Here is a 27,094-nt window from a genome sequence, read left to right as displayed (position 1 = left end):
AACTGGACACAGTACTCCAGGTGCGGTCTCACCAGTACCTTATACAGATGCAACATTACCTCCCTACTCCTGAATTCAATTCCTCGAGCGATGAAGGCCAACATTCCATTTACCTTCTTAATAACCTGCTACACCTGCAACCTAACTTTTTGCGATTCATTCACAAGTCCTCCCAAGTCCCTCTGCACAACAGCATGCTGTAGTTTTTCACCCTTTCAATAATATTCAGCTCTTTTATTTTTCTTGCCAAAGTGGATAACCTCACACTTACTAACATTGTACTCCATCTGCCAGAACTTTTCCCACTCATCCAGCTTAACTATATCCCTCTGCAGACTCTCCACATCCTCATTACAATTTGCTCTTCCACTCAACAGTACAATATTCAGAATAAAGTCAACAGAAAGGGCATTGGTTGTTATTTGCATGAAAATAATGGCTGGCAGAACAAAGGCAGAAATAGTTCCAATGGTTAACTCCATGTCAAAGAAGCAATTCATTCCAACTAAGATGGATTTGCTCTACTTACGCTGCAACCATCTGGTACTCTGAGTAATTGAACACGTAACCTCCAATGACCCACATGACATTGTTACTAACAACTGCCTTGTGGGAAGCACGAGCAAGCATCGGTATCTCGTATGCCTCTCTTTTCCAAAATGGTAGATTAGCTGGAAGTGAGCAGTCAGGGCCTGTAAGGTACAAAAATTATTTCTCATTTTTTACAAAGTTTTCCATAATGCACTCCTATCAGTAACTTATTAATTGCATATATATACTTGTGTTAGATATCGAGAAATGGGTCATGATAAAGAGCAGAGCTTTATCAGTTGTAGCATATAATACAATAGCCCTTCAGTCCTTTCAGTCTGCGCCAAACTATTACTCTCTCTCCAGTACTGCTAACCTGCAGCCCAACCATTGCCCTCCATAACCCTCCCATCCATTTATCTATCGCTCAACCAAGATTCAAGATTCAATTTATTATCATAGAAATAAAACAGTGTCATATTACCATAACCATATAAACCTCTTACAGCACAGAACAGGCCAGTTCGGCCCTACTAGTCCATGCCGTAACAAATCCCCACCCTCCTAGTCCCACTGACCAGCACCCGGTCCATACCCCTCCATCCTCTCCTCTCCAGTCTTTCCTTAAATGTAACCAATGATCCCGCCTCGACCACGTCTGCCGGAAGCTCATTCCACATCCCTACCACCCTTTGCGTAAAGAAATTTCCCCTCATGTTCCCCTTATAATTTTCCCCCTTCAATCTTTAACCATGCCCTCTAGTTTGAATCTCCCCCACTCTTAATTGAAAAAGCCTATCCACATTTACTCTGTCCCTTTTAAAATCTTGAACACCTCTATCAAGTCCCCTCTCAATCTTCTACGCTCCAGAGAAAAAAGCCCCAGTCTGCACAACCTTTCCCTGGAACTCAAACCTTGAAATCCTGTCAACATTCTCGTGAACCTTCTCTGCACTCTCTCTATTTTGTTTATATCTTTCCTATAATTTGGTGACCAAAACTGTACCCAGTACTCCAAATTTGGCCTCACCAATGCCTTGTACAATTTCATCATAACCTCCCTACTCTTGAATTCAATACTCCGATTTATGAAGGCCAACATTCCAAATGCCTTCTTCACCACACCATCTACCTGAGTATCAGCCTTGAGGGTACTATTTACCACAACTCCTAAATCCCTTTGTTGCCCTGCACATCTCAATAGCCTACCATTTAATGCATATGACCTACTTAGATTTGCCTTTCCAAAATGTAACATCTCACACTTATCTGTATTAAATTCCATCAGCCATTTCTAAGCCCACACCTCCAGCCTTCCTAAATCTCCTTTTAACCTACAGTAATCTTCCTCATTGTCCACAACACCACCAATCTTTGTATCATCCGCAAACTTTCTTATCCAATTCTCCACCCCTACTTCCAGATCGTTAATATATATAACAAACAATAGTGGACCCAGTACCGATCCCTGAGGAACTCCACGAGTCACCGGCCTCCAATTGGAGAAACAATTTTCTACCACTACTCTCTGACACCTCCCATCCAACCATTGCTGAATCCATTTCACTACCTCCTTATTTATACCTAATGCCTCCACCTTTTTTCCTAACCTATGTGGGGAACTTTGTCAAAAGCTTTACTAAAGTCTAAGTAGACAACATCCACAGCTTTCCCTTCATCAACCTTTTTTGTAACCCCCTCGAAAAACTCAATCAGGTTTATCAAGCATGATCTACCCCTGACAAAACCATACTGATTACTCCCTATCAATCCCTGTAACTCCAAATATTTGTAAATACCATCCCTCAGAACACTTTCCATCAACTTGCCCACCACAGTCGTCAGACTCACGGGCCTATAATTCCCAGGTTACATAAAAGTTCTTTTTGCCTGCTGCAAGGCAGACGGATTTGTCACTGACAGGAATTGCCTAAGTGCCTCTATACAGTGAGAGAGAGAGAAGCAAAAGGGAGTCCCCTCCAGAGCCACCGGGTGTCTGTAGGTTCACCTCCAGCACTCCCCCATAGCCACACAGAGTCCAGTCCAAACCACTGGCAACCCGAGCTCCAGATCTGAACCTCCAACACAGTCAGGAACCCTTCAGTGCCCTCGGCACTACTTCGCATCCCAGTTCCGATACCTGGTACTCCGCCAGCCAGTTTCCAGCTGTCTGTAGCCCGGCGTGAGTCTCTCAACAGCGGTCTCCAGCAGCCACAGCTTCTGCGGGTCCCTCGCCTCGGGTTGCCAGCAGCCCGCCACATTCCCTGGTCCCTCAGCCGCAAAGCCCTCTCACTTGTCCGCTGCCATGGTCATTGTCCCCGCAGGTCGTCTCCTCTGCTTCTCCTTCTAGGACGGTGCGTGATCTTCCCGTCCTCTCGTGCCCTGATCCAGTCCTCTGCTTCCACAGAGACTGCAGTCCCTTGTAGCTGTTCCTGATTAATAGGGCACTGCCATCTTGGGCACAGATCCACGTTCATGGCATTTCAACTAAAACCACTGTTGGCTCCCTCAATGGACTGTCGATTGGGCAGCGAGTGCGCTGCATCTCCGCTCCCTCGCTCCCGCGGGTCCACACCGGCGTCAGCACTGCCGCTACAGCAGCTCCAGCAACGCCATCACCTTTCATGAGGGTTTCTGTGGCTGAAGGAACTACACAGACAGCAGGCTGCTGGTGACTCAATGCAAGAAGGCCACAGAGGCTACGGGTTGCTGGAGACTACTGTTGGGAGACTCGTGCCATGCTGCGGACTGCTGGGGACTGGCTCGAAACTGGCTGAAGGGATACCAGATATCGGAAACGTGATGCAAGGGTGCGTCGAAGGTGAAGGTGCTAAAGGGTTCCTCACCATGTCGGAGGTCGGATCCGGAGCTCGGGTTGGCAATGGTTTGGATTGGACTCTATGTGGTTTTGGAGGCTGTGGATGCGCTGGAGGCACATCTAGATACTCGGTTACTCTGGGGAGACTCTCTTTTGGTTCTCTTTCTTTGACTGTAAGGAGGCACTTCAGGCAAATTCTTGTAATGGCGAATCTGTTGCCTTCCAACAGACAAAAGCAATTTCATGTAATATGACATTGTTTTATTACAATGACAAGAAATTGAATCTTGAATCCAATTCTTTTTAAATGTTAAAATTGAGCCTGCATTCTCCATTTCAGCTGGCAGCTTATTCCACACTCCCACCCCTCTCTGTGTGAAGGGTCCTAAACTTTTCTCCTTTCACCCTTATCCCATGTTTTCTGGTTTGTGTCTCACCCTTTCCCCTTTCACCCTTATCCCATGTCTTCTGTGGAAAAAAGCCCATCTACATTTACTCTGTCTATATTCCTCATCAGTTTAAATACCTCTCTCAAATCCTCCCTCATTCTTCTATGCTCCAGGGAATAATATCCTACCTGTTTAACCTTTCCCTGTAACTCAGTTCCTGAAGTCCAGGCAACATCATAGCAAATCTTATCTGCAATCTTTCTATCTTATTGATATATTTCCTGTCATTAGGTGACCAAAACTGTACACAATACTCCAACTTTGGCCTCACCAATGTCACATACAACTTTACCATAACATCCCAACTCTTGTACTCAATACTTTGATTTCTGAAGGTCAATATTGTTGTGTATGCACTCACACAATTATAACTCGGAGAAGTGATGCTTTCTCATCCTTTACTTCTATTAGACTAACATGGCTACTGACACACAGGGTTATTTATGTACATGGAAGGGTAATATCATTACGTGGGCGCCATGATGTCCAGCAGAGGGCGGGCTTATACCCAAAACTCTTCCCCACCCCTTCCCGCTCCCCCCCAACCCATCCAGTAAATACTGACTGGACCCCTTCGAACTAATAAGATTACATCGGGCCCAGGACTACAAGTGAGAATTAGAATACATCTCATGAGTAATTATAATTATAAAAGGGAAAGCATTTAAAAATAATCAGGGCACATAGTTCTTAAAGCATTCAGGTGGTCTTTTCTCTTTTGGACCTCCTTGGCATGGTTTGCTGTGCCAGTTTTTGCTTGGGACCCATAGATAGTCGGGTTGGCGGTCGAGTCGGCGGCGACTGCCCACCTTTGCTGACCTTCGGCGACGACTGCCCATCTTAACTGCCTTCCTGGCTGTATGTTTCAGTTACTGGACTCCTCACTGGTCCTCCAGTTCATGGACCTTAGTGTCAGTCAATGCTCATAAATGGTTAATGCATCGCTTCCACAATCTGTCCCTCACTAGAACAGAGTATGAACAGGGGTTCAATTTTTGTAAGATTACTCCTACCATCCTTGGGTCTTTATATTGTCTATAATCTTGTCCCAGAAGTCTCTTGCCCACTTCCAATGTTCTAGGTGAAGTCTGTGGTGATGCTGTTTTTGCAATCGGGGATGCAGATCTGGATGAACTGTGGACAGCCTGATCTGCAGATAATGGCCAAACATTAGTTCTGCTGGGGTGTGTTTTGTAGTAGAATGTGACGTGTTTCTGTACCTCAATAGGAAATCTGTGATTTTGTGTGTCCAGGAGGCATTTAGATTTCATGGTTTTCATTGGTTTTTTTTTAATGTTTTTACAAAACGTTCTGCCTCCCCATTAGTACTTGGGTGATAGGATGTGGACAAAAAATGTCTGATATTGTTGTCACGCATAAATTTTTTCAAATGTTCTGACGTTAATTGTCCGTAACTAATTCATGAGGTAATCGGTAGGTGGGAAAAATAGCTTGAAGACAATCAATCATGGGATCTGCTTTGATATTTTTCAGCTGTGAAACTACTGGCCATTTGTAGTGGGCATCCACAGCTATTAGGAAAGTCTCACCGATGAATGGTCCAGCAAAGTCTACATGAATCCGACGCCAGGGTTTGGATGGCCATTTCCATGGACTAGCTTTGGGTTGCGGCATTTTTGGCTGCATTGACTGACATATTTTGTAATTCTCTTACTGTTGTTTCAATATCTCTGTCTATGGAGGGTCACCAGACATGCATTCTGGCCAGTGCTTTCATTCAACCATTTCTGGATGGTTGTGATGTAGTTCTGATAACATGGTAGTTTGTCATTTGGCTGGAATAATTGTACGGGTACACCATAGTAAACAAACTTATTCGACTGATAGTGTGGTAAGGTTTTAGATCTTCTGGAATGATGTGGTAAGGTTTAGATCTTCTGGAATGACTTCAGATTCGGGCCATCCATTTAGGGTGAATTATAGGATCTTGCTTAATGTTGTCTCTTTCTGGGTTTCCTTTCTGATCATCTGGGCTGTAATGGGCAGTTGTTGAAGATGATGGTTGATGGCTGCTGCGTCTGCTGTCCATTTAATAATTTCTCGTTGTTCTGTCTCGGGTAGCGGTATGCGTGATAAGGCATCTGCATGGCTGTTGAGTGTTCCTGGCTTATGTTTTATATCATAGTTATACCCCACTAGTAGCATGGCCCATCTTTGACTTCTGGCCACAGCTAATACTGGTCTACCTTCGTGTGGCTCTAGGATTAAACTAAGAGGCTTGTTGTCTGTGATCAGGGTAAATTTTTTTCCGTAAAGATATTGGTGGAATATTTTTAAACCAAAATTTATTGCCAATCCTTCTTTTTCTAGTTGGCCATAATTGCATTTGCTTGTGGCTAATGTTCGCGAAGTGTACGCTACTGGTTGCTCACCTTTTTCTGTGATTTGGGATAGTACCACTCCTAGTCCCACTGGTGAAGCATCCATGGCTAGCATAACTTCTTTATTAGTGTCATAGTGGATCAGCACCTTATTTATTGCCATATTTCCTTTAGTTGATCGACTGTGTTAGTTTCTGTGTTCCAATGCCATGTTTGATCTTTCTTGAGGAACTGGTTCAGCAGGCTGCATAGTGTAGACATATTAAGGATATGTTTTCGGTAATGATTAATAAGTCCCCCAGGAAGGACTGTAATTCCAGTTGGTTGAAAGATGGCAGATGGAATTCAATGTAGACAAGTGTGAGGTGTTGCATTTCGGTAAAAATAACCTGAATAGGACATATACAATTAAGGGGAGGGCACTGAGGCTTGCAGAGGAGCAAAGGGACCTGGGGGTTACGGTACAGAGTTCACTGAAGGAGAATTCCCATGTAGACAGGGTGGTTGAGAAGGCATATGGTATGCTGGCCTTCATAAATCATAGTATAGAGTATAGGAGCTGGGAGGTGATGCTGCAGCTGTTTATGGCATTGGTGAGGCCAGGTTAGGAGTACTGTGCTCAGTTCTGGTCTCCAAATTATAGAAAGGATATAGATAAGGTGGAGAGGGTGCAGAGAAGGTTTACAAGGATGTTGCCTGGCTTACAGCATCTGGATTACAGGGAGAGATTAAGGAGACTGGGACTTTATTCAATGGAACGAAGATGACTGAGAGGGGATTTGACAGAGGTATTTAAAATTATGAAAGAAATAGATAGACTAGACATAAACAGACTCTTTCCCCTGAGGGCAGGGGAGGTTGGAACAAGAGGCCATGAGTTAAGAGCAAGGGGGAAACACTTTAGGAGAAATATTAGAGGTGGCTTTTTCACTCAGCCAGTGGTGGCAGAATGGAATGATCTTCCGAATGAGATAGTTGCATCAGGGTCCCTTCTGTCATTTAAGAGAAGGTTGGATGTGTACATAGAGGTGAGGTGGGTTGAGGGTTATTGGCGGTGAGCGGGAGGTTTGAGCTAGTGGAGTTGTTGTAATGAACTGGTGCGGACTCGAAAGGCCGAAATGGGCTGTTTCCGCTCCGTAAATGGTTATATGGCTAATATGCCTTCATGTTTTAGTCTGTTTAATTCAGTCTCAATTTTCCCTTTCAAAACAAATGGGACTCTTCTGGGTTTGAAGAATTTTGGTTCTGCATTATCTTTTAATTTCTGAGTGGCTTGAACACATTTAATTTTCCCCAATTCTTGTCGGTTGTTGAGGATTTGGTCAAGTTCTGGCTGGGAGGTGTCCATGTGGTTTACATTTAGTATTGAACCAATTTCCAGTCTCGGGGAATGTGTTGTAGCCAGTTTCTTCCGAAGAGTGCTGGTCCCTGGGTATCTACGATGTAGAGAGAGAGAGTGTTTTGGTTGCTGTTGTTTGTATTGCACCTGGACCGTACATTTTCCAAACACTTTGATTTTGTCTCCTGTAACAGATCTTCAAGTTACTTCAATTGCTTTTACCAGGAAGCGTGGTAGCAAGCGTTCCTTTACATGTAACGGCATTAGGGATACCTCTGCCCCTGTGTCTAACTCTATCTTCAGGAGTGCCCATTTATTTTTAGCTGTATAAAGATTGCTGTGTTTCCTCCATTTATTCCTCGGATGTGTAATATCTCAGGAGCTGAAATTTCAGGAGTTTGAAGGTCAGCTGTTGAGCTGGTATCATCATCATTGCAAGGTTTCCTCTCTCGCTCTCCAATTGTTTTGACTTTAGCTGCCTGTTTATTTGCAGGCCACCTGCACTTTAGAAGTGGACATTTAGCTTTGATATGTCCTTCTGTTTTGCAGTGGTTGTATTTAGAATTTTTGAATAAACAATTTTCTGGTTGGTGGTTGTATTTCCCACAACAGAAGGAAGAATTGTTGGTGGGAAGACCTCCTGACCAGTAGGTCTGGTTGACCCACATCCAAGTTTTAATCTGCCATTTCAGATGTGCAGGCAGCCCTGTATACAATCTGAAATGTAACGCCTTCATCCATTGCTAATAATTTTTGCCTTGCTTGGTGATTTGCCAGCCCCATCACTAATCTGTCTCACAGTGCCTGATTTAGAAACTGCTCAAAATGACAGGGCTCCAACAGTTTGTGCAACAATTGCAGGGATTCACTTACTGTTTCTCCTGGTCCTTGTCTCCTTTCATAGGATCATTGCCTTTCTGCCATAACTGGTGGTTTGGGGCTTAAATGGTTCCTTATAGCTGTGCATAATTCATTGAATGTCTTCGTCCTTGGATCCTCCGGGGACAGCAAGGTCTTAAGGAAGTCAAATGTTTTCCATTATACTAAGGAAGAGGGCACGTTTGCAGTTTACTGGACCTTCCACAATATTGTGGGCTACACAGTAGTAGTTAAATCGTTCTATGTAGTTATTCCAACTTTCTTCTACATCGTTGAACTCAGCGAACTTTCCCTCTGCCATTTTGGCACGCTTTCACCTTGATCTTTTGACAGAAATTTGTTGAGGTTGTTATGTAGTTGTTTCCTACCTTTCTTCTGTTGTTTACCTTGTCACGTGTAGGGTTCGTTTTGTATCCCATCCTCGTCGCCACTGTTGTGCATGCACTCTCACCGTTAAGACTCGGAGACGTGATGCTTTCTCATCGTTTATTTCTATAAGACTAACCTGGCTACTGACACACAGGGTTATTATATATATGGAAGGGTGACATCATGACATGGGCGTCATGATGTCCAGCAGAGGGCGGGCTTATACCCAACAAATATGCAACCATCCCATCTACTTTTGATGCCACTTTCAGGAAATTGGGTGTCTGTATTCCCGCTGTTCTAGTGCACTCCTCAGTGCCTTACCATTTACCATGTACGTTCTTTCTTGGTTTGTTCTTCCAAAATACAATACCTCCCATTTGTCTATATTAAATTCCATCTGACATTTTTCCAGCTGGTCCAGATCCCTCTGCAAGCTTTGAAAGCCTTCCTCGCCGACCACCACAACTCCAATCTTTGTGTCATCTGCAAATATGCTAATCCATTTTTATCATTGAGATTTATACATTATCATCGAGATCATTAATATAGATGACAAACAACAATGGTCTCAGTATTGTTCCCTGAGTCACTAGTCAAAGAGGCAATTATCCACTATCACTCTCTGGCTTCTCCCGTGTACCCATTGTCAAATCCAGTTGACTACCTCCCAATGAATACCAAGTGCCTGAATCTTTCTGACCAACTTCCCATGATGAGACAACACCCACAGCCTTCTCTTCATCAACTTTCCTGGTACCTCCTCAAAAAGCTCTATCAGATGTAGACTATCCCTAATCAGTCCCTGGCTATCCAAATTCTTGTATATTTGATCTCTTAGAACACCTTCCAATAACTTACCTACCACTGATGTTAGGCTCACCTGCTTATAATTTCCAGGGTTACTTTTGGAGCCATTTTAAAACAATTTGTGCATACATTATAAACAAAAATTACAATAATTACCCTATCAACAATCTAACACTTCCATATACAACAATACACAGAAGGCAGATTTGTAATCTATTTTCATTCATTCCTTTTCCAATCTTTTTATTATTATTATAATTTATAAACACATACAGTTCAAAGAGATATGAAAAATACATAGTAAATAACGAATTAATACAAAGATATTAAACAATAATATTGCAGAATAAAAATATATCATAAAAAAAATTTTAGATCAGTTTAGAGTATGAACTATCTCTAAAAAAAGATATAATTAATAAAAATATATAAAAAAAGAGAGAGATAAAAAACCCCAAAAAGGAAGAAAAAACAAATCTGAATTAAAAACTTAAAAAATAAAAAAAAATACCTACCGATATAGCTAAACCACGCCGATCACTCCGATCTCATCTAGCAGCCCAATTATCATACATAATCATAAAAAGAAAACAGAGCCAGATCAACTCACCACAAATGAAAATATTGAATAAATGGTCGCCAGGTTAACTCAAACTTAGAAGGGGATTCATAGACAGAGTTTCTAATTTTCTCTAAATTTAAACATAGTACAGTTTGGGTAAACCACTGGAAAACAGTGGGAGGATTAACCTCTTTCTAATTCAATAGTATAGATCTTCTAGCCATTAGTGTAAGAAAAGCAATCATACGATCCGCAGGAAGAGATAAATAAGTCAAATCTATCATAGGTAATCCAAAAATTGCAGTAATGGGATGTGGTTGTAAATCAATATTCAAAACGGTAGATATAATGGAAAAAATTTCCTTCCAATAATTCTGTAAAGAGGGACAGGACTAAAACATATGTGTAAGGGAAGCTATTTCCAATTGACATTTATCACATATAGGATCATTCATTCCTGTTTTACCATTTATTGTCAATTATGAACAGAAACTAAGAAAGGGGAATTTTAAAAACAGACTTGCTAGAACTCGCATTAACCATTAAATATAATGTGATGAAAGAGGAAAGCATACTGAATTCACTGTAACAAATTTATAAAATTCTAATATATTTACATAAGAACTATGTATATCTATCATTTGTCTGAATGTGTGTTATGTCCGTGTGTGTGTGTGTGTTTGCACGGTTCTGCACTGTGGACTGAAGAAAGCTGCACTGGTCCAATGGGATGTCAGAAATACCTGCTCAATCGGCTGATCACTTCCCAAGTGAAGGGAAATCTCAAATACCTTGGTTACTTTTTTCCTGCATCAATGTTGTCAGATAAATTCAAGTTATGAACTACACTTTAGGGGATTATAAGAGACTTATAAGTATAAATCTCGGCATAAATAATTACAGTTGCACAGACACAGAGGAGAAAATGGAATTAAGCTGACAAAAAGACACCTGATCCTGGTAACGTATGATCCTGATGGATTTATTTACACAGGGCAATGAACTGTTCTGATATGCAAGGAATTTGTCATTTAGTGACTGGAACCAGAACTATTGCATACATAAATATATATTGTTAAAAAGTGAAATACACGATATCCAATGGTGAATTTCATTGAGAAAGAGAGGGAGAACAGGAAAAACAAAGGAGAAAAGGTTGCTGAATTATAAGAGCTCGAGAGTTGAATCAAGTGAAATACTATTTGAAAGAGCTTGTGCAGAATCAATGGGTCAAGTGGGATTCTTCATGCTGTCACTGCCAGATCTAACAGAAATACCTATGACTTATACCCAAGCAAAAGCCACCATTTCCTATGGAACTGGGAAAATATTGGAAACTATGAAACAACTCACCTTGCCAGCCTTCATTACACACACATGCTTTGGTATCATTCAAGTCACACGTGCCACGCAGTGGATATCCACAAGCGCCTAAGCAATACGGTATACTACACGACTCCCCTTTCCAGTTTTCTTCGCACAGACAGTAGACAGTGCCAATCTCAGTGTCTTCCACGCATTCTCCATGTCCTGAACAGTTGTTTGGGCAAGAGTTGATGCTGTTTAAAGAAAATAAATTGAACAATTATTGAAGAAAACACTAACTTTATTAATATTGAATTGTTAACACTCAGATGTTGATATCGTGAGCAAAAAAAACAATATACTGGAGGAACCTGAATCAGAATTTATTGTCACAAACAAGCCACGAAAAAAATAAATAAAAATAGGGCATGAGGTCCACATCACCTTTGTTTTGCTAACACTGAGTGCAAGGTCGTTGGTGTGACACCACTCAAGGAGCTTATCTACCTCCCTCTTGTATGTTTCCTGTTTGCCGTTTGTGATTATGCCAACAACCTTGGTGTCATTGGCAAATTTCTAGATAACATTGGAATTGTGCCTGGCCAAGGTTTGGCAATGGCGGTGGGGAGGTGCCGGGGATCAACGACGGTCGATACAAGTATTCTGCTGATGCGACTGGGCTACTTAAAACCATTTCTCAGTTAACTGGAAAATGCAGTTAACGGATAGACGTCTAGTCCCGAGCATTTTGGATAATCAGAAGCATACTGTGTAGTGAGTAGAGCAGTGGGCTAAGCATGGATCCCATGAGATGTGTCTGTGTTGATCGTCATCGAGGAGGAAAAATTGTTTCCAATTCGTACTGATTGTGGTCTTCAGATGAGGAAGTCAAGGATCCAGCTGCAGAGGGGGGGTGTAGAGGCCCAGCAGGTTGGACAGCATCAGTGGTTTAAAAAAAAGAATCATCAATGCTTCCGAGTTGGAACCCTCCAGCAAAACCACTGAGTTCCTTCAGCACATTGTTCATTGCAACAATAAAGTGTTAACTATTTTGCTATTAATCATAGAATAGAGTACACGACAGGGAGACCCATGAGATCTGTAAACCAAATTCATGCTGAAAAATTCCAGCCAGTAACTACATGTCACAGAGAAGTCATTTTCTCTTGCAGCTATTTTGTGGAACAGGACAATAGGATCATACGATTTTTGCCAAGTTAGTTGACTGCTGCTTCAATAGCAACAGAGAAGCAAAAAACATGAATGTGGGTCTCCAAATGAAGTTATTTTGCTACCCTAAATATAATATTTTAAATCTCCACTTCCTTGCTGTCGATACTTCATTAGAAGGTTTCTCTGTGTCTATCCTTCATCTTCTTAAATACCATTACATTGGATGTGGCCTAATATATGCTTTTTCTTCATTCATGTGATGTGAACTTTGCAGGCTGAGCCAGCATTCAACTATCCATCTCCAATCGTTTTTGAACTGCTTCAATTTATACCCAAAATGCTGCGAATGAAGGAGTTCTGTGATTTTTCACATTGATGGAACAAAAATATATTTCCAAGTCACAATGGTTTGTGGCTTGGAGGACAAATTCCAGCTCATTCCCATGCTTTTGCTGATCTGGCCCTTTTAGCTGATAGAGGTCAGGGTTTGGAAGGTGCAAAGGAGCTTTAGTTGATTGATGTATCATGTAGAAGATAGTACAAACTGCTGCAGCAGTGGTGGAGGGAGTGAATGGTTGTAGACAGAGTGCCTCTCAAGCTGGCTGTTATATTCCTGCATAATGTTGAGCTTCTTTGGGTGTTGTTGACGCTGCTCTCAACCCTTTCACTGCTTTGCTGTTAATAAAAAGTAGAGCCAAGAGGCAGGTTGGGTAAAAGGAAATACTGTCAAAAGTAATTGCAGGTGCTGTAAGACTTAGATGTACAGTCAGTGGCACTTTATAATAAAGCAAGAGCCATTTAAAGCATAAATTCCATTAATTTGCTCTAAAAAGACGACATCGTTCGGGATACCTTATTGCCAAACGGATCTCAAGTCACAAAAAATTCACACTATGCACGAGCTGTGCATTTCCTTCCTTAAAGAAATTAAGGATTTTTTTTAAACAATCTAGCAAGTTTGCCACTTTACACTGCCTCATGCATACCTAGGTACTCAAGTTTTCAAACCAGGCCTTGATGAAACCCAATCAGTGTGCTTTCACACCAACATGTGAGCTTTTTGGCACTTGAAGGTACGAAGCCTCACCACATCGTCCCATCAATGAAGATAGATACGTGGTCCAATTCCTAAAATCCTCAATAAGCTCTTTGCTGACGGGTAAGTTTGTGGTTCTGGCACTACACAATTATATTCTAGATCTCCATTTTATAGTCGGACCTTATCATCTCCCGTTAATGCATTGAAGCAAAACTTGGCTACACAACCATCAACATAAAGTGAATAGAGCAAGTGATTAAGCAGTAAATCGCGTAAATCTGTCAACCTGTAGTCGAAGTAAAAACACAAAATGCTGGAGAATCTCAGCTGGTCAAACAGTGTACTTTAAAATACATAATCGATGTTTCGGGCTTGAGCCCTTCGTAAAGGTATGATTAAGCACGTCGCCTTGTTGATCTGCGTTATGCCAATCTATGTAAATCTGCTCTGCAACAATCTCTCTCTTTTTCTTTCTCTCTCTTCTCTTTGGCTTGGCTTCGCGGACAAAGATTTATAGAGGGGCTAAATGTCCACGTCAGCTGCAGGCTCGTTTGTGACTGACAAGTCCGATGCGGGACTGGCAGACACGGTTGCAGGGGAAAATTGGTTGGTTGGGGTTGGGTGTTGGGTTTTTCCTCCTTTGTCTTTTGTCAGTGAGGTGGGCTCTGCGGTCTTCTTCAAAGGAGGTTGCTGCCCGCCAAACTGTGAGGTGCCAAGATGCACGGTTTGAGGCAATATCAGCCCACTGGCGGTGGTCAATGTGGCAGGCACCAAGAGATTTCTTTAAGCAGTCCTTGTATCTCTTCTTTGGTGCACCTCTGTCATGGTGGCCAGTGGAGAGCTCGCCATATAACACGATCTTGGGAAGGTGATGGTCCTCCATTCTGGAGACGTGACCCACCCAACGCAGCTGGATCTTCAGCAGCGTGGACTCGATGCCGTCGGCCTCTGCCATCTCGAGAGTCATCTGCCATCTGCCATCTCGAGAGTCTTCCAAAGGCGCTATTTGCCTTGGCGAGTCTGTTGTCTATCTCGTTGTCGATCCTTGCATCTGATGAAATGGTGCAGCCGAGATAGGTAAACTGGTTGACCGTTTTGAGTTTTGTGTGCCCGATGGAGATGTGGGGGGGCTGGTAGTCATGGTGGGGAGCTGGCTGATGGAGGACCTCAGTTTTCTTCAGGCTGACTTCCAGGCCAAACATTTTGGCAGTTTCCGCAAAACAGGACGTCAAGCGCTGAAGAGCTGGCTCTGAATGGGCAACTAAGACAGCATCGTCTGCAAAGAGTAGTTCACGGACAAGTTTCTCTTGTGTCTTGGTGTGAGCTTGCAGGCGTCTCAGATTGAAGAGACTGCCATCCGTGCAGTACCGGATGTAAACAGCGTCTTCATTGTTGAGGTCTTTCATGGCTTGGTTCAGCATCATGTTGAAGAAGATTGAAAAGAGGGTTGGTGCGAGAACACAGCCTTGCTTCACGCCATTGTTAATGGAGAAGGGTTCAGAGAGCTCATTGCTGTATCTGACCCGACCTTGTTGGTTTTCGTGCAGTTGGATAACCATGTTGAGGAACTTTGGGGGGCATCCGATGCACTCTAGTATTTGCCAAAGCCCTTTCCTGCTCACGGTGTCGAAGGCTTTGGTGAGCTCAACAAAGGTGATGTAGAGTCCTTTGTTTTGTTCTCTGCACTTTTCTTGGAGCTGTCTGAGGGCAAAGACCATGTCAGTAGTTCCTCTGTTTGCGCGAAAGCCGCACTGTGATTCTGGGAGAATATTCTCGGCGACACTAGGTATTATTCTATTTAGGAGAATCCTAGCAAAGATTTTGCCTGCAATGGAGAGCAGCGTGATTCCCCTGTAGTGTGAGCAGTCTGATTTTTCGCCTTTGTTTTTGTACAGGGTGATGATGATGGCATCACGAAGGTCCTGAGGCAGTTTTCCTTGGTCCCAACAAAGCTTGAAAAACTCATGCAGTTTGACATGCAGAGTTTTGCCGGCAGCCTTCCAGACCTCTGGGGGGATTCCATCCATACCTGCTGCTTTGCCACTTTTCAGTTGTTCAATTGCCTTGTATGTCTCATCCTAGGTGAGGATCTCATCCAGCACTAGCCTTAGGGGCTGTTGAGGGAGCTGGAGCAGGGCGGATTCTTGGACTGAGCGGTTGGCACTGAAAAGAGATTGGAAGTGTTCTGACCATCGGTTGAGGATGGAGATCTTGTCGCTGAGGAGGACTTTGCCGTCTGAGCTGCTCAGCGGGCTTTGGACTTGGGGTGAGGGGCCGTACACAGCCTTTAGAGCCTCGTAGAAACCCCTGAAGTCGCCAATGTCCGCACTGATCTGGGTTCGCTTGGCGAGGCTCGCCACCACTCATTTTGGATCTCCCGGAGTTTGCGCTGAAGATGGCTGCATGCACGACGGAAGGCTTGTTTCTTCTCTGGACAGGACGGCTTTGTAAGGTGAGCCGGGTGGGCAGCTCGCTTCTTTGCCAGCAGCTCCTGGATTTCCTGGCTGTTATCGTCGAACCAGTCCTTGTTTTTCCTGGAGGAGAAGCCCAGTACCTCTTCAGTGGATTACAGTATGGTAGTCTTCAGCTGATCCCAGAGGGTTTCAGGGGACGAGTCCGTGAGGCGGATTGCATCATCGAGCTTTGCTTTGAGGTTTGCCTGGAAGTTTCCTCTCACTTCGTTTGACTGCAGGTTTCCAACATTGAACCTCTTTCTGGGGGCTTTACTGTTCCTGGGCTTTGGCTTGAAGTGAAGGTTGAGCTTGCAGAGAACCAGCTGGTGGTCAGTGTGGCATTCCGCGCTGGGCATGACCCTGGTGTGGAGCACATCTCGTTTGTCTCTTTCTCGCACCAGGACGGAGTCCAGGAGGTGCCAGTGTTTGGATCGGGGATGCATCCAGGTAGTCTTCAGGCTGTCCCTCTGCTGAAAAGGGTGTTTGTAATGACAAGCCGCTGTTCTGCGCAGAGCTCCAACAGGAGGCGCCCATTGTCGTTGCACTTGCCGACACCATGCTTGCCCAGGATTCCTGGCCAGGTTTCTGAGTCTTTGCCGACGCGAGCGTTGAAGTCGCCAAGGATGACCACCTTGTCGGCTGTAGGGGTGCGTTGAATGAGGTTGCGCAGATCAGTTTAGTACTTGTCCTTTTCTGCTGGTTCCGCCTGGAGGGTTGGAGCATAGACACTGATGAGGGTGATGCGACGCTTGTTTTGAAGGGGAAGTCGCATGGACATGATCCGGTCCGAGTGGCCTGTCGGGAGGTTTTCGAGTTTGGAGGCAATGGAGTTCTTGACCATGAAGCCTACACCAGCTAGGCGTCGTTCATCCAAAGGCTTGCCAAATCAGTAGAGTGTGTAGCCCGCGCCGCGTTCTTGGAGGCTCCCTACATCTCACACCCATAACCCTCTATTATTACAAATTTAAGGGAAGTCAAATATTTGAAGCTGGCTATAGGAGGGTAAAAGAAAAGCGAAATTAGTTTCAAATGTTAAAACCAAGCAATATGCAATCACAACAAGCATTAAATAAATAAATAAAACCATTGCAAATGTAGCAATTTCAATGTGAAACTGTTTAAGGATCAGGCTATGTGACCAGTTTCAGTGTGATGTACATGTTACAGGATCCATTCCTGTACACAATAGAATAACCAACAAACTAATAGCAAAGTAGACAGGACAGAGAAAGTCTTGCTTCCTGCAGAGCTGGTGCATGAGACGGTTTTCAATGCAAGCAGGAAAGCAATATTCCGTTTATGAAATTAGATTGGCAAACTTTTCTGAAAGATGAACAAAAGTTGGGAAATCAACTTCTTTGCAAATTATACAGGCACAAGAACATCCCAATACTCAAAGACAGCAGGGCCAACCACGCAAGTACTGAAAACAAGAAGGAAGCATTCACAACCACGTTTCGCCAGAAGGAATAAGTGACAATTACTTTCCACCATTCCTGAAATCCCCACCATCACTGAAGCCAGTCTTCTCTGGTGGTAGAATGATAACTGGCAATAAAACTTCCAAGACCTATATAAGTGCAAAAAGCAGCATCAATACAGTCCACATATTGGAAATATTGAGAGAGAGGTCTGAAGTCGAACTATTACATGATTTATTCCATGAATCCACAACTTCAGCTCAGCATTTAACTCAATCATAGTTCAGAGGTTGATGGATAAACTGCCCTCCCTGACACTCATCACTCCTCTCTGCAAGTGCATTCTCAACTACTTTTTGTTTTAATTTTATTTTTCACACTGTGAACCATACTGACCAAAATACACACAAACATTTCCCTCTTGAATATACACAGTGTCATTTTCACCCTTTTTCCCCCCTCCCTTCCCACCCTCCTTCACCCCCCCCCCCTCCCCACCCACTCAACGTTCAACATATATGATACATTAAACCCATTAAACAATATCATCACACAGTGAAAATAAACAAGAAATTTGTGTCATCTACTTTTACACACTGGGTCAGTTCATTTCGTCTTCTTCTCCTTCTGTCATTTTAGGCGGTGGAGGTCCACGGTAAGACTTCTCTGTTCCATGTACAGTTCCCAAATTTGTTCAAATACTGTGATGTTATGTCTTAAATTATATGTTATTTTTTCTAATGGAATACATTTATTAATTTCTATGTACCATTGCTGTATTCTCAGGCTATCTTCTAATTCCCAAGTTGACATAATAGATTTTTTTGCTACAGCTAAATAGCAGGCTGAGGTTACCAGAAGGAAGCAATTTTGAATATGTGATTACAGACACAATGATAATTAAAAGATTTATCCAGCGCAGCTGGATCTTCATGGCTTGGTTCAGCATCATGCTGAAGAAGATTGAAAAGAGGGTTGGTGCGAGAACACAGCCTTGCTTCACGCCATTGATAATGGAGAAGGGTTCAGAGAGCTCATTGCTGTATCTGACCCGACCTTGTTGGTTTTCGTGCAGTTGGATAATCATGTTGAGGAACTTTGGGGGACATCCGATGCGCTCTAGTATTTGCCAAAGCCCTTTCCTGCTCACGCTGGATGGGTCACGTCTCCAGAATGGAGGACCATCGCCTTCCCAAGATCGTGTTATATGGCGAGCTCTCCACTGGCCACCGTGACAGAGGTGCACCAAAGAAAAGGTACAAGGACTGCCTAAAGAAATCTCTTGGTGCCTGCCACATTGACCACCGCCAGTGGGCTGATATCGCCTCAAACCGTACATCTTGGCGCCTCACAGTTTGGCGGGCAGCAACCTCCTTTGAAGTAGACCGCAGAGCCCACCTCACTGACAAAAGGCAAAGGAGGAAAAACCCAACACCCAACCCCAACCAACCAATTTTCCCCTGCAGCCGCTGCAACCGTGTCTGCCTGTCCCGCATCGGACTTGTCAGCCACAAACGAGCCTGCAGCTGACGTGGACTTTTTACCCCCTCCATAAATCTTCGTCCGCGAAGCCAAGCCAAAGAAGAAAAACAAACATGTACATCAAACTTCAAGAGAAAGAGAACGAGGAAACAAGCTGTAAACCCAAACAAAAATGGGAACAAGATCTAAACATAAAGATGAAGAATGAAACATGGGAAAAGTTATGTTCTGGAACTATGAGAAATACAATAAACATGAGGTTACACATGATACAATATAATTGGTTACACAGGCTGTACACCACGCCCCAAAAGTTAAATAAATGGGACCCAACAGTATCAGACAGATGTTTTCGCTGTAAGAAGGAAACAGGAACAACAGTACGTGCAATTTGGGCATGTGAGAAAGCGGAAAAGTTTTGGGACGATCTAAACCAGATATTAAATAAAATCACAAAAAGCAACATACCAAAAAATCCAGAGATCTTCCTTCTAAGTAATATAAGAAATAAAGAACTTGGCCTCGATTTGGATAAAGATGCATTCTCTTTATCCAAAAAAGATGCATTCTCAACTATTTGACGGAGAGACCACAGTCAGTCAGGGTTGGCAACAAAATCTCGTCCCATCAAGCTGAGCACTGGCTTACCTTAGGGCTGTGTGCTCAGTGCGCTACAGATGCTCCCTTACTTACTTACGATGGTCCAACTTGCAATTTTTAAAAGTTACGATAGTTTAATCTGTATTTTCAATTTCGGGTTTCAATCTGTTCCCACACTTGTGAGATGCGATACGCTACTTTCTCGCGATGCTGGGCAATGGCAGCAGCGCGTGAGAGAATCGAAAAGAATACTCTCTCGCGACGCTGACTCAACCTGGCTCGCACTCTCTATAGCGATCACTTTAATGGGTTTGCCGGAAAGTGACCCCATCATAGGTTGAGGAGCACCTGTACTGTTCAAGCTGCTGACTCAAGGCTGCAGAGAGAAGGTTGGAAGGCTCATAAAATGTCACAAGAAAAAACAATCTGAACCTCAACATGACAAGACAAGGGAGATGATCATGACAAGACAAGGGAGATGATCGTGACAAGACAAGGGAGATGATCATGACAAGACAAGGGAGATGATCATGACAAGACAAAGGAGATGATCATGACAAGACAAGGGAGATGATCGTGACAAGACAAGGGAGATGATCATGACAAGACAAGGGAGATGATCATGACAAGACAAGGGAGATGATCGTGACTTCAGGAGGATGAAAGTTGACCATTCCCTGACATCAATGGTTACATCAGTGGAGAGCACAGTGTGTTGATGTGCTATCAAGGATGGCCTATCCTGGTCCCACAAAACCTCTTCAGTACAGAAAGGCACAGCAGCGCCTCCACTTCACAAGGAGGTTGAGGAAGACAAGATTGATTTGCCTTGATCACATTTTACAGGAGTACAATTGAGAGTGTCCAGACTAGTGGCATCATTGGTTGATGCAAAGCATCGGACTGGAAATCAATACATAGGATCATCAAAAATTACAGGAGTCTTCCTTTTCTTTGTTGTTGACATTTACTGGGACCATTCTTTCAAAGTATCTTTTGCCCACTACCATACAGGAGCACGAAAATCAGGACTAGCAAGCTGGGAATAGCTTTTTACTACAGGCCATGAGATTGATGAACAGTGTCTGAGTAAATCGTCCCAAAATATGTCAATATATTTAGAGTAAAACCCCCATTATCCGGCACCTATGGCCATCGGTAGATGCTGGATAAGTAAATTTTCCAGATGCTTGAGATTGCATGTTGCGTGATTGGCGAACAAACCACTAGAGAACACCAATTTTAAACTTCCACATTTTTTAACCTATTTATTTTCTGCAATTTTTTTTTCCCCCCAGTTGCTTGAGACTGCTGGTTGGTTGAATTCCAGATAACGGCAATTTTACTGAATTTTAAATTATACTTGGATGTACATACAGTATGCTTCCGATTATCCAAAATGCTCGGGACTAGAGGTGTATCAGTTGCATTTTCCAGTTAACTGAGAAATGGCTTTAAGTAGCCCAGTAGCATCAGCAGAATACTTGTATCAGCCGTCGTTGATCCTCGGCACCTCCCCACCGCTATCACCAAACCTGCCAGGGAGCCCGAGGTTCCCGCTCCGATCCCAGCCCAGTAGCTTCAGCATAAAACAACAACAAAAAACAAGGGAAGATTTTTAAGCATGAAATACAGTTTAATTTTTATCTTGAGTACACTTGAACACACGAGAGCTACATTGGGTTCAAAATGGTGCTAACAGTGCGTAAGAATCCCACTTGAGCTCAGCGGGTAAAAATAAATTCAACTTGTGACGTCACGTCACTGCCGAAATTTTTTTTGCATAACTGAAAATTTTGGTAAAGTGGTTTTTAGATAATCAGAAACGTATGTGATTACTATGTACTGTGCATTGTGTGTGCATGCACCGTGGTCTGAAGAAATGCTATTTTGTCAGGCTGTATATATACAGCCAGACGAGATAGACAACAGACTCGCCAAGGCAAATAGCGCCTTTGGAAGACTACACAAAAGAGTCTGGAAAAACAACCAACTGAAAAACCTCACAAAGATTAGCATATACAGAGCCGTTGTCATACCCACACTCCTGTTCGGCTCCGAATCATGGGTCCTCTACCGGCATCACCTACGGCTCCTAGAACGCTTCCACCAGCGTTGTCTCCGCTCCATCCTCAACATTCATTGGAGCGACTTCATCCCTAACATCGAAGTACTCGAGATGACAGAGGCCGACAGCATCGAATCCACGCTGCTGAAGATCCAACTGCGCTGGGTAGGTCACGTCTCCAGAATGGAGGACCATCACCTTCCCAAGATCGTGTTGTATGGCGAGCTCTCCACTGGCCACCGTGACAGAGGTGCACCAAAGAAGAGGTACAAGGACTGACTAAAGAAATCTCTTGGTGCCTGCCACATTGACCACCGCCATTGGGCTGATATTGCCTCAAACCGTGCATCTTGGCACCTCACAGTTCGGCGGGCAGCAACCTCCTTTGAAGAAGACCGCAGAGCCCACCTCACTGACAAAAGACAAAGGAGGAAAAACCCAACACCCAACCCCAACCCACCAATTTTCCCCTGCAACCGCTGCAACCATGTCTGCCTGTCCCGCATCGGACTTGTCAGCCACAAACGAGCCTGCAGGTGACGTGGACATTACCCCTCCATAAATCTTCGTCTGCGAAGCCAAGCCAAAGAAAGAAGATATACACAGCCAGACGGTACTAAAATTGAACTTGAAATGACCCTGTCCTCTGTCACCATTGAAAAATTACATTTCAGCACAAGTTAGATATACGTTATACTGCAAAATACCTTGCCTCGCCCAGGATAGATATGGTAAGCAGGAAGTTTGTAACAAGATAAAGTTATGATAACCCATATTTAGTCTCAACTAATCAACAATCATTAAAATTCTCTTTTCTAATTTAAAGAATTCACATCTCTCTGAACATGGCTGAAAAGGTCATGAATTTTAATTAAGATTTTGTACATAAAGATAGTCCAATCCTGATTTTTTATCAACCAGGTAGTAGAATAGTTCAATGTTCATATCACATAAATTACACAACTTTAGTGGAACACTAAATAATAAAATGTACATTCATTCAGCTCTAATCCTACTTATTAAAGACCTGCACTTTGATTAAATAATACAACTATAATTACTTATAAAATAAATTTTAATTTTTGACATCCAATCAGTTCACTTTGTGCAACTGGTATCAGCTTGCCTTCAAGAACAATAATTTCAGTCTAAGTTGGCAATTACGACCCATTTACATTTCAAAATCATGGAAATTCATGCAATTCAACTCATCATGCCCACATTGATTCTCGACATAAGAAACTCCCTAATTCCATCCCAACACACACTTTCTCTGTAGCCTTGCAATTGTTTTCTCACTGGGTATTTACCCAATCCTCTCGTGAAGGCCTCTCTTTGGAAGCACTCGCTTCCTGATGAAAACAGATGTAGAGTTCTTTGACAACACCCTCCGAATCCATGTTCAAGTTTCCAATTTATACTTCATGGGCCTCATTCCTCCTTGCACGTCCTCTTTTATTGTTTGCCTACACAGGATTTCAGGATTCCATTTACATGGGCAGCTCATCTTTTCTCATACGCTCTCTTTGCATATCATGAAGTTTACATTGCTCCTGTTTCTTTTGTAATCAGACTATTTCTCACCATATTAAAAATGCAGCCTTCTTAATCTTCCTCTGTACCTTTTTCATCATCCAGAAGCATTGTGTCCTAAATGGATTACCCATTATCCTGAGAGTGTGACTCCTTGTTCTGGACTTCCCCCAACATCAGAAGCATTCTTCCTGCATCTAGGCCTATCAAGGCCTGTCAGAATGTTATATGTCTCAATTGGATCCATCTCATCCTTTGGATTTCCAATCTACCTAGTCTATACAATCTTTCTTCATATGTTAGTCTTACCATCCCTCGAGTCAATAAAAAAACATAACAAGAACAAAGTAATCATCGACTATAGAGCCAAAAATTGCACCAATATCTTTATCAGATGGGTTTTGCAGCCCAATGAATCAGATGAACTGCAGGTGCGTGCAGTGTGAATTGTGTTCAATAACTGTGAAACACAAAAGTCTGCAGATGCTGTGATTGTAGCAAAAACATAGAAATGCTATAAGACCATAAGACACAACAGCAGAAATACACTACTCAGGCCATTGAGTCAGCTCCACCATTTAATTATAAGCTTATCCATTTTCCCATTCACCTTCTTCCCATACCCTTTGATGCCCTGGCTAATCAAGAACCTATTAATCTCTGCCTTAAGTAAAGCCAATGACTTGGCCTCCACAACTGCCTATGGCAACACATTCCACTGATTTCCCACCCTCTGGCTGAAGAAATCCCTCCACATCTCTGATCTAAGCGGATGCCCTTCAATCCTAAAGTTGTGCGTTCTTGTCCTGGACTCTCCCACCAAGCAAAACAACATTTCTACATCTATTCTGTCCATGTCTTTCAATATTCAAAATGTTTCAGAGATTCCGCACCCCCCCCATTCTCCTAAATTCCAATGAGTACAGGCCAAGAGCTGTCAAATGCTCCTCATATGATAACCCTTTCATTCCTGGATTCATTCTTGTGAACTTCCTCTGAACAATCTCTAATGACAGCACATCCTTTCTTAAATGAGGAGGCCAAAACTGCTCACAACACTCCAAGTAATCTCACCAGTGCCTTATAAAGTCTCAAAATCACATCCCTGCTCTTATATTCTATTCCTTTTGAAATGAAGGCCAGCCTTCTTCACCAGTCTCAACATTCAAGTTTACCTTCAGGCTATCCTGCACGAGGACTCCCAGGTCCCTTTGCATCCAGGTATTTTCAATTTTCTCCCCATTTAAAAATAGTTTGCCTGTTTATTTTTTCTACCAGAGTGGATGACCTTACACTTTCTGACATAATATTTCATTTTGTCGCGGCTGTGTAGTGGGCCGAGCGGGCGCTCAGCGTGGTAATGTGAACCCCATCGTCAGTGCAATGCACAGACTTACCTAAGGGCTGGCATGCTAGTGGTATTGAGTGCCGAGGGACGGCACATTGATCAGCTGGGTCTCCTGCTGAAAGGCGCGGGACGTTAACAAGTCTCAATTTAAACCTACTAGTCTCGTGGACCAGCAGCTGTCCCTTAACAAGATCCCACCTTGTCTCGTAAAGCCCGGGACGGTCAGGGAATAAAATCCGCTTGTAAAACTTCAATAATCCAGTCTTTGGTTGACTAGGCTAGTGTGTGATTTCTCAGTAGCTCTACCGTAGGAGCCGCTACAATTCGTGACACCGACTGAAAGATTGAACTGAAACTTGAATCTCCAGTCATAATAGACACAGCTACAACCACAGCAGCAATTAACACAGTGGGACTTCACTTGCCTCCTTCCTGGACCCAACAACCTCAGGTTTGGCTTCTTCAGGCTGAAACCCAGTTTCGGCTACAGGGTGTAACAAAGGAGGACACAAAATTCTGGCATGTCGTGGGCGCCTTAGATGCCATCACTGTAGCTCGGGTAAGCAAATTCATTGCCAATCCCCCAGCAGAGAAGCAGTACACCAGGTTCCGCCAGTTTCTCCTGGATATACTGGAGTTGACGAGACATGAACTTGGCACGAGACTTTTGAATATGGACAGTCTGGGTGATAGGAATCCATTGGATCTAATGAATGAAATGCTGGCATTGGCGGATGGTCATTCTCATTGCCTGTTTTTTGAAACCATATTCCTATCGAGGCTGCCAGCCCATGTTGCCCTACCCATTGCCAACATGGATTTCAGCCATCCTCATGACATAGCGCGAAAGGCCAACCGACTCTATCGTACTCCGACCCAGGAATCTACTCAAATACAGCCTGTTTTGGCAGCAGGTGCACCTCCCACACCCTACGCGCCTCCTGTCTCCGCAGTGCAGTCAAAAAAGGAGGAACTCGTCAATGTACGTCCAGAATGGTGTTTTTATCACTGCCGTTGGGGGAAAAAAATGCCCGTAAATGTATCCAAACCATGCGCCTATCACAAGAAAAAGGCGGGAAACGCCAAAAGCCAGTTGGCAGTAGTGGCCTCGGCAGCTGGTGCAAATATAGGCCTTATATTTCTTCAAGACGCAAATTTCTTGTGGAAACTGGTGCTGAGGTCAGTTTACTCCCACCAACCTATTTTGAAAGGACACATAAGCAGCAACACCTGGCCCTTCAAGCGGCAAATGGAACTACCGTTCCCAGCTTTGGAACGCGACGAATTACCATTGGTGTAGGAGGAACCACATTACATTGGAATTGCGCCTTGGTTTCTGTCGCTCAGCCCATACTGGGTGCCGACTTTCTCTAGTCCCATGAGTTGCTAGTGGATGTGAAACAGAGGAAATTGGTTCATGCCACCACCTTTCAAACATTCTCGTTGGCATGCAGCAAAGGGAGAGTTTCCCAGCTTGGAGTGCATTCGCTGGACAAGAATACCTATACTGCCCCGCTCAATGAATTTCCTCACATTCTCACTCCCAATTTCAATGCCTCCAAAACAGCCCATGGTGTGTCTCATTACATAGACACTTCAGGACCACCAATTCATGCCAAGGCTCGTCGTCTTCCCCCCGATAAACTGGTACAGGCAAAAGCAGAATTTATGGCAATGGAGGAGTTGGGTATCATTCGACACTCCAACAGTCCTTGGGCATCACCATTACACATGGTACCCAAGAAAACAGGTGGATGGAGACCCTGCGGTGATTACCTAGGGTTAATGATGTCACTACACCCGACAGGTACCCAATTCCTCATATACAAGATTTCACCGCCCATCTACATGATTGACGCATATTCTCCAAGGTTGATCTGGTAAAGGGATAGCATCAGATACCGATCCATGAGGACGACATTCCCAAAACAGCAATTATTACCCCGTTCGGACTTTTTGAATTTCTTAGAATGCCGTTTGGATTAAAGATCGCCGCGCAAACTTTCCAGCGACTTATGGACGCTCTAGGCAGGGATTTGGACTTTGCATACATTTACTTGGACGACATCCTTGTAGCAAGTCGAAATGAGCAAGATCACCACCTCCATTTGAGCCACCTTTTCCAACAGCTCCAAGACTTTGGTCTAACAATCAACCCCGACAAATGTCAATTTGGCAGATCAACCATGGAGTTTTTAGCGAACAAAATCACAGCAGACAGCATATTCCCATTATAAAACAAGTTAGACACCGTCCGTACCTTTTCCAAACCTACCACCGTCAAAGTTCTACAGAAGTTTTTGGGAATGATAAACTTTTATCACAGGTTTATTCCCGGAGTTACTGACATCCTTCGACCACTATTTAACATCGTCTCCACCAAACACAAGAACATTATCTGGACCTCGGAGACAGAGGTCATGTTTATGTCCGCCAAAGAAGCATTGGCCGAAGCAGCAGCGCTTGCACATCCCGACCCTGAAGTTACTTTGACGCTTAGCACCGACACCTCAGGTACAGCTGTGGGTGCAGTTCCTGAACAATGCATCAATGGCCATTAATCAACCCCTTGC

The 27,094-nt window shown here is 43.5% G+C and overlaps 1 protein-coding gene across 3 annotated transcripts in view; it reads right to left on the bottom strand.

The window, feature by feature from the left end:
- atrn (attractin) overlaps positions 1-27,094 on the bottom strand; it is a 520,815-nt gene that overhangs the window by 378,993 nt on the left and 114,728 nt on the right. For all 3 annotated transcript variants that reach the window (XM_069923525.1, XM_069923527.1, XM_069923526.1), the window contains exons 5-6: positions 11,453-11,658; positions 530-692 (exon numbers count right to left, since the gene is read on the bottom strand). In XM_069923525.1, coding sequence (XP_069779626.1) covers positions 530-692; positions 11,453-11,658 — 369 coding nt within the window. The remainder of the gene's footprint in view (positions 1-529; positions 693-11,452; positions 11,659-27,094) is intronic.

The sequence above is a fragment of the Narcine bancroftii genome, chromosome 3, assembly GCF_036971445.1.
Source record: "Narcine bancroftii isolate sNarBan1 chromosome 3, sNarBan1.hap1, whole genome shotgun sequence".
NCBI lineage: Eukaryota > Metazoa > Chordata > Chondrichthyes > Torpediniformes > Narcinidae > Narcine > Narcine bancroftii.
Note: the sequence above shows the minus strand (reverse complement) of the source record. Positions and strands in the feature narration are given on the sequence as shown.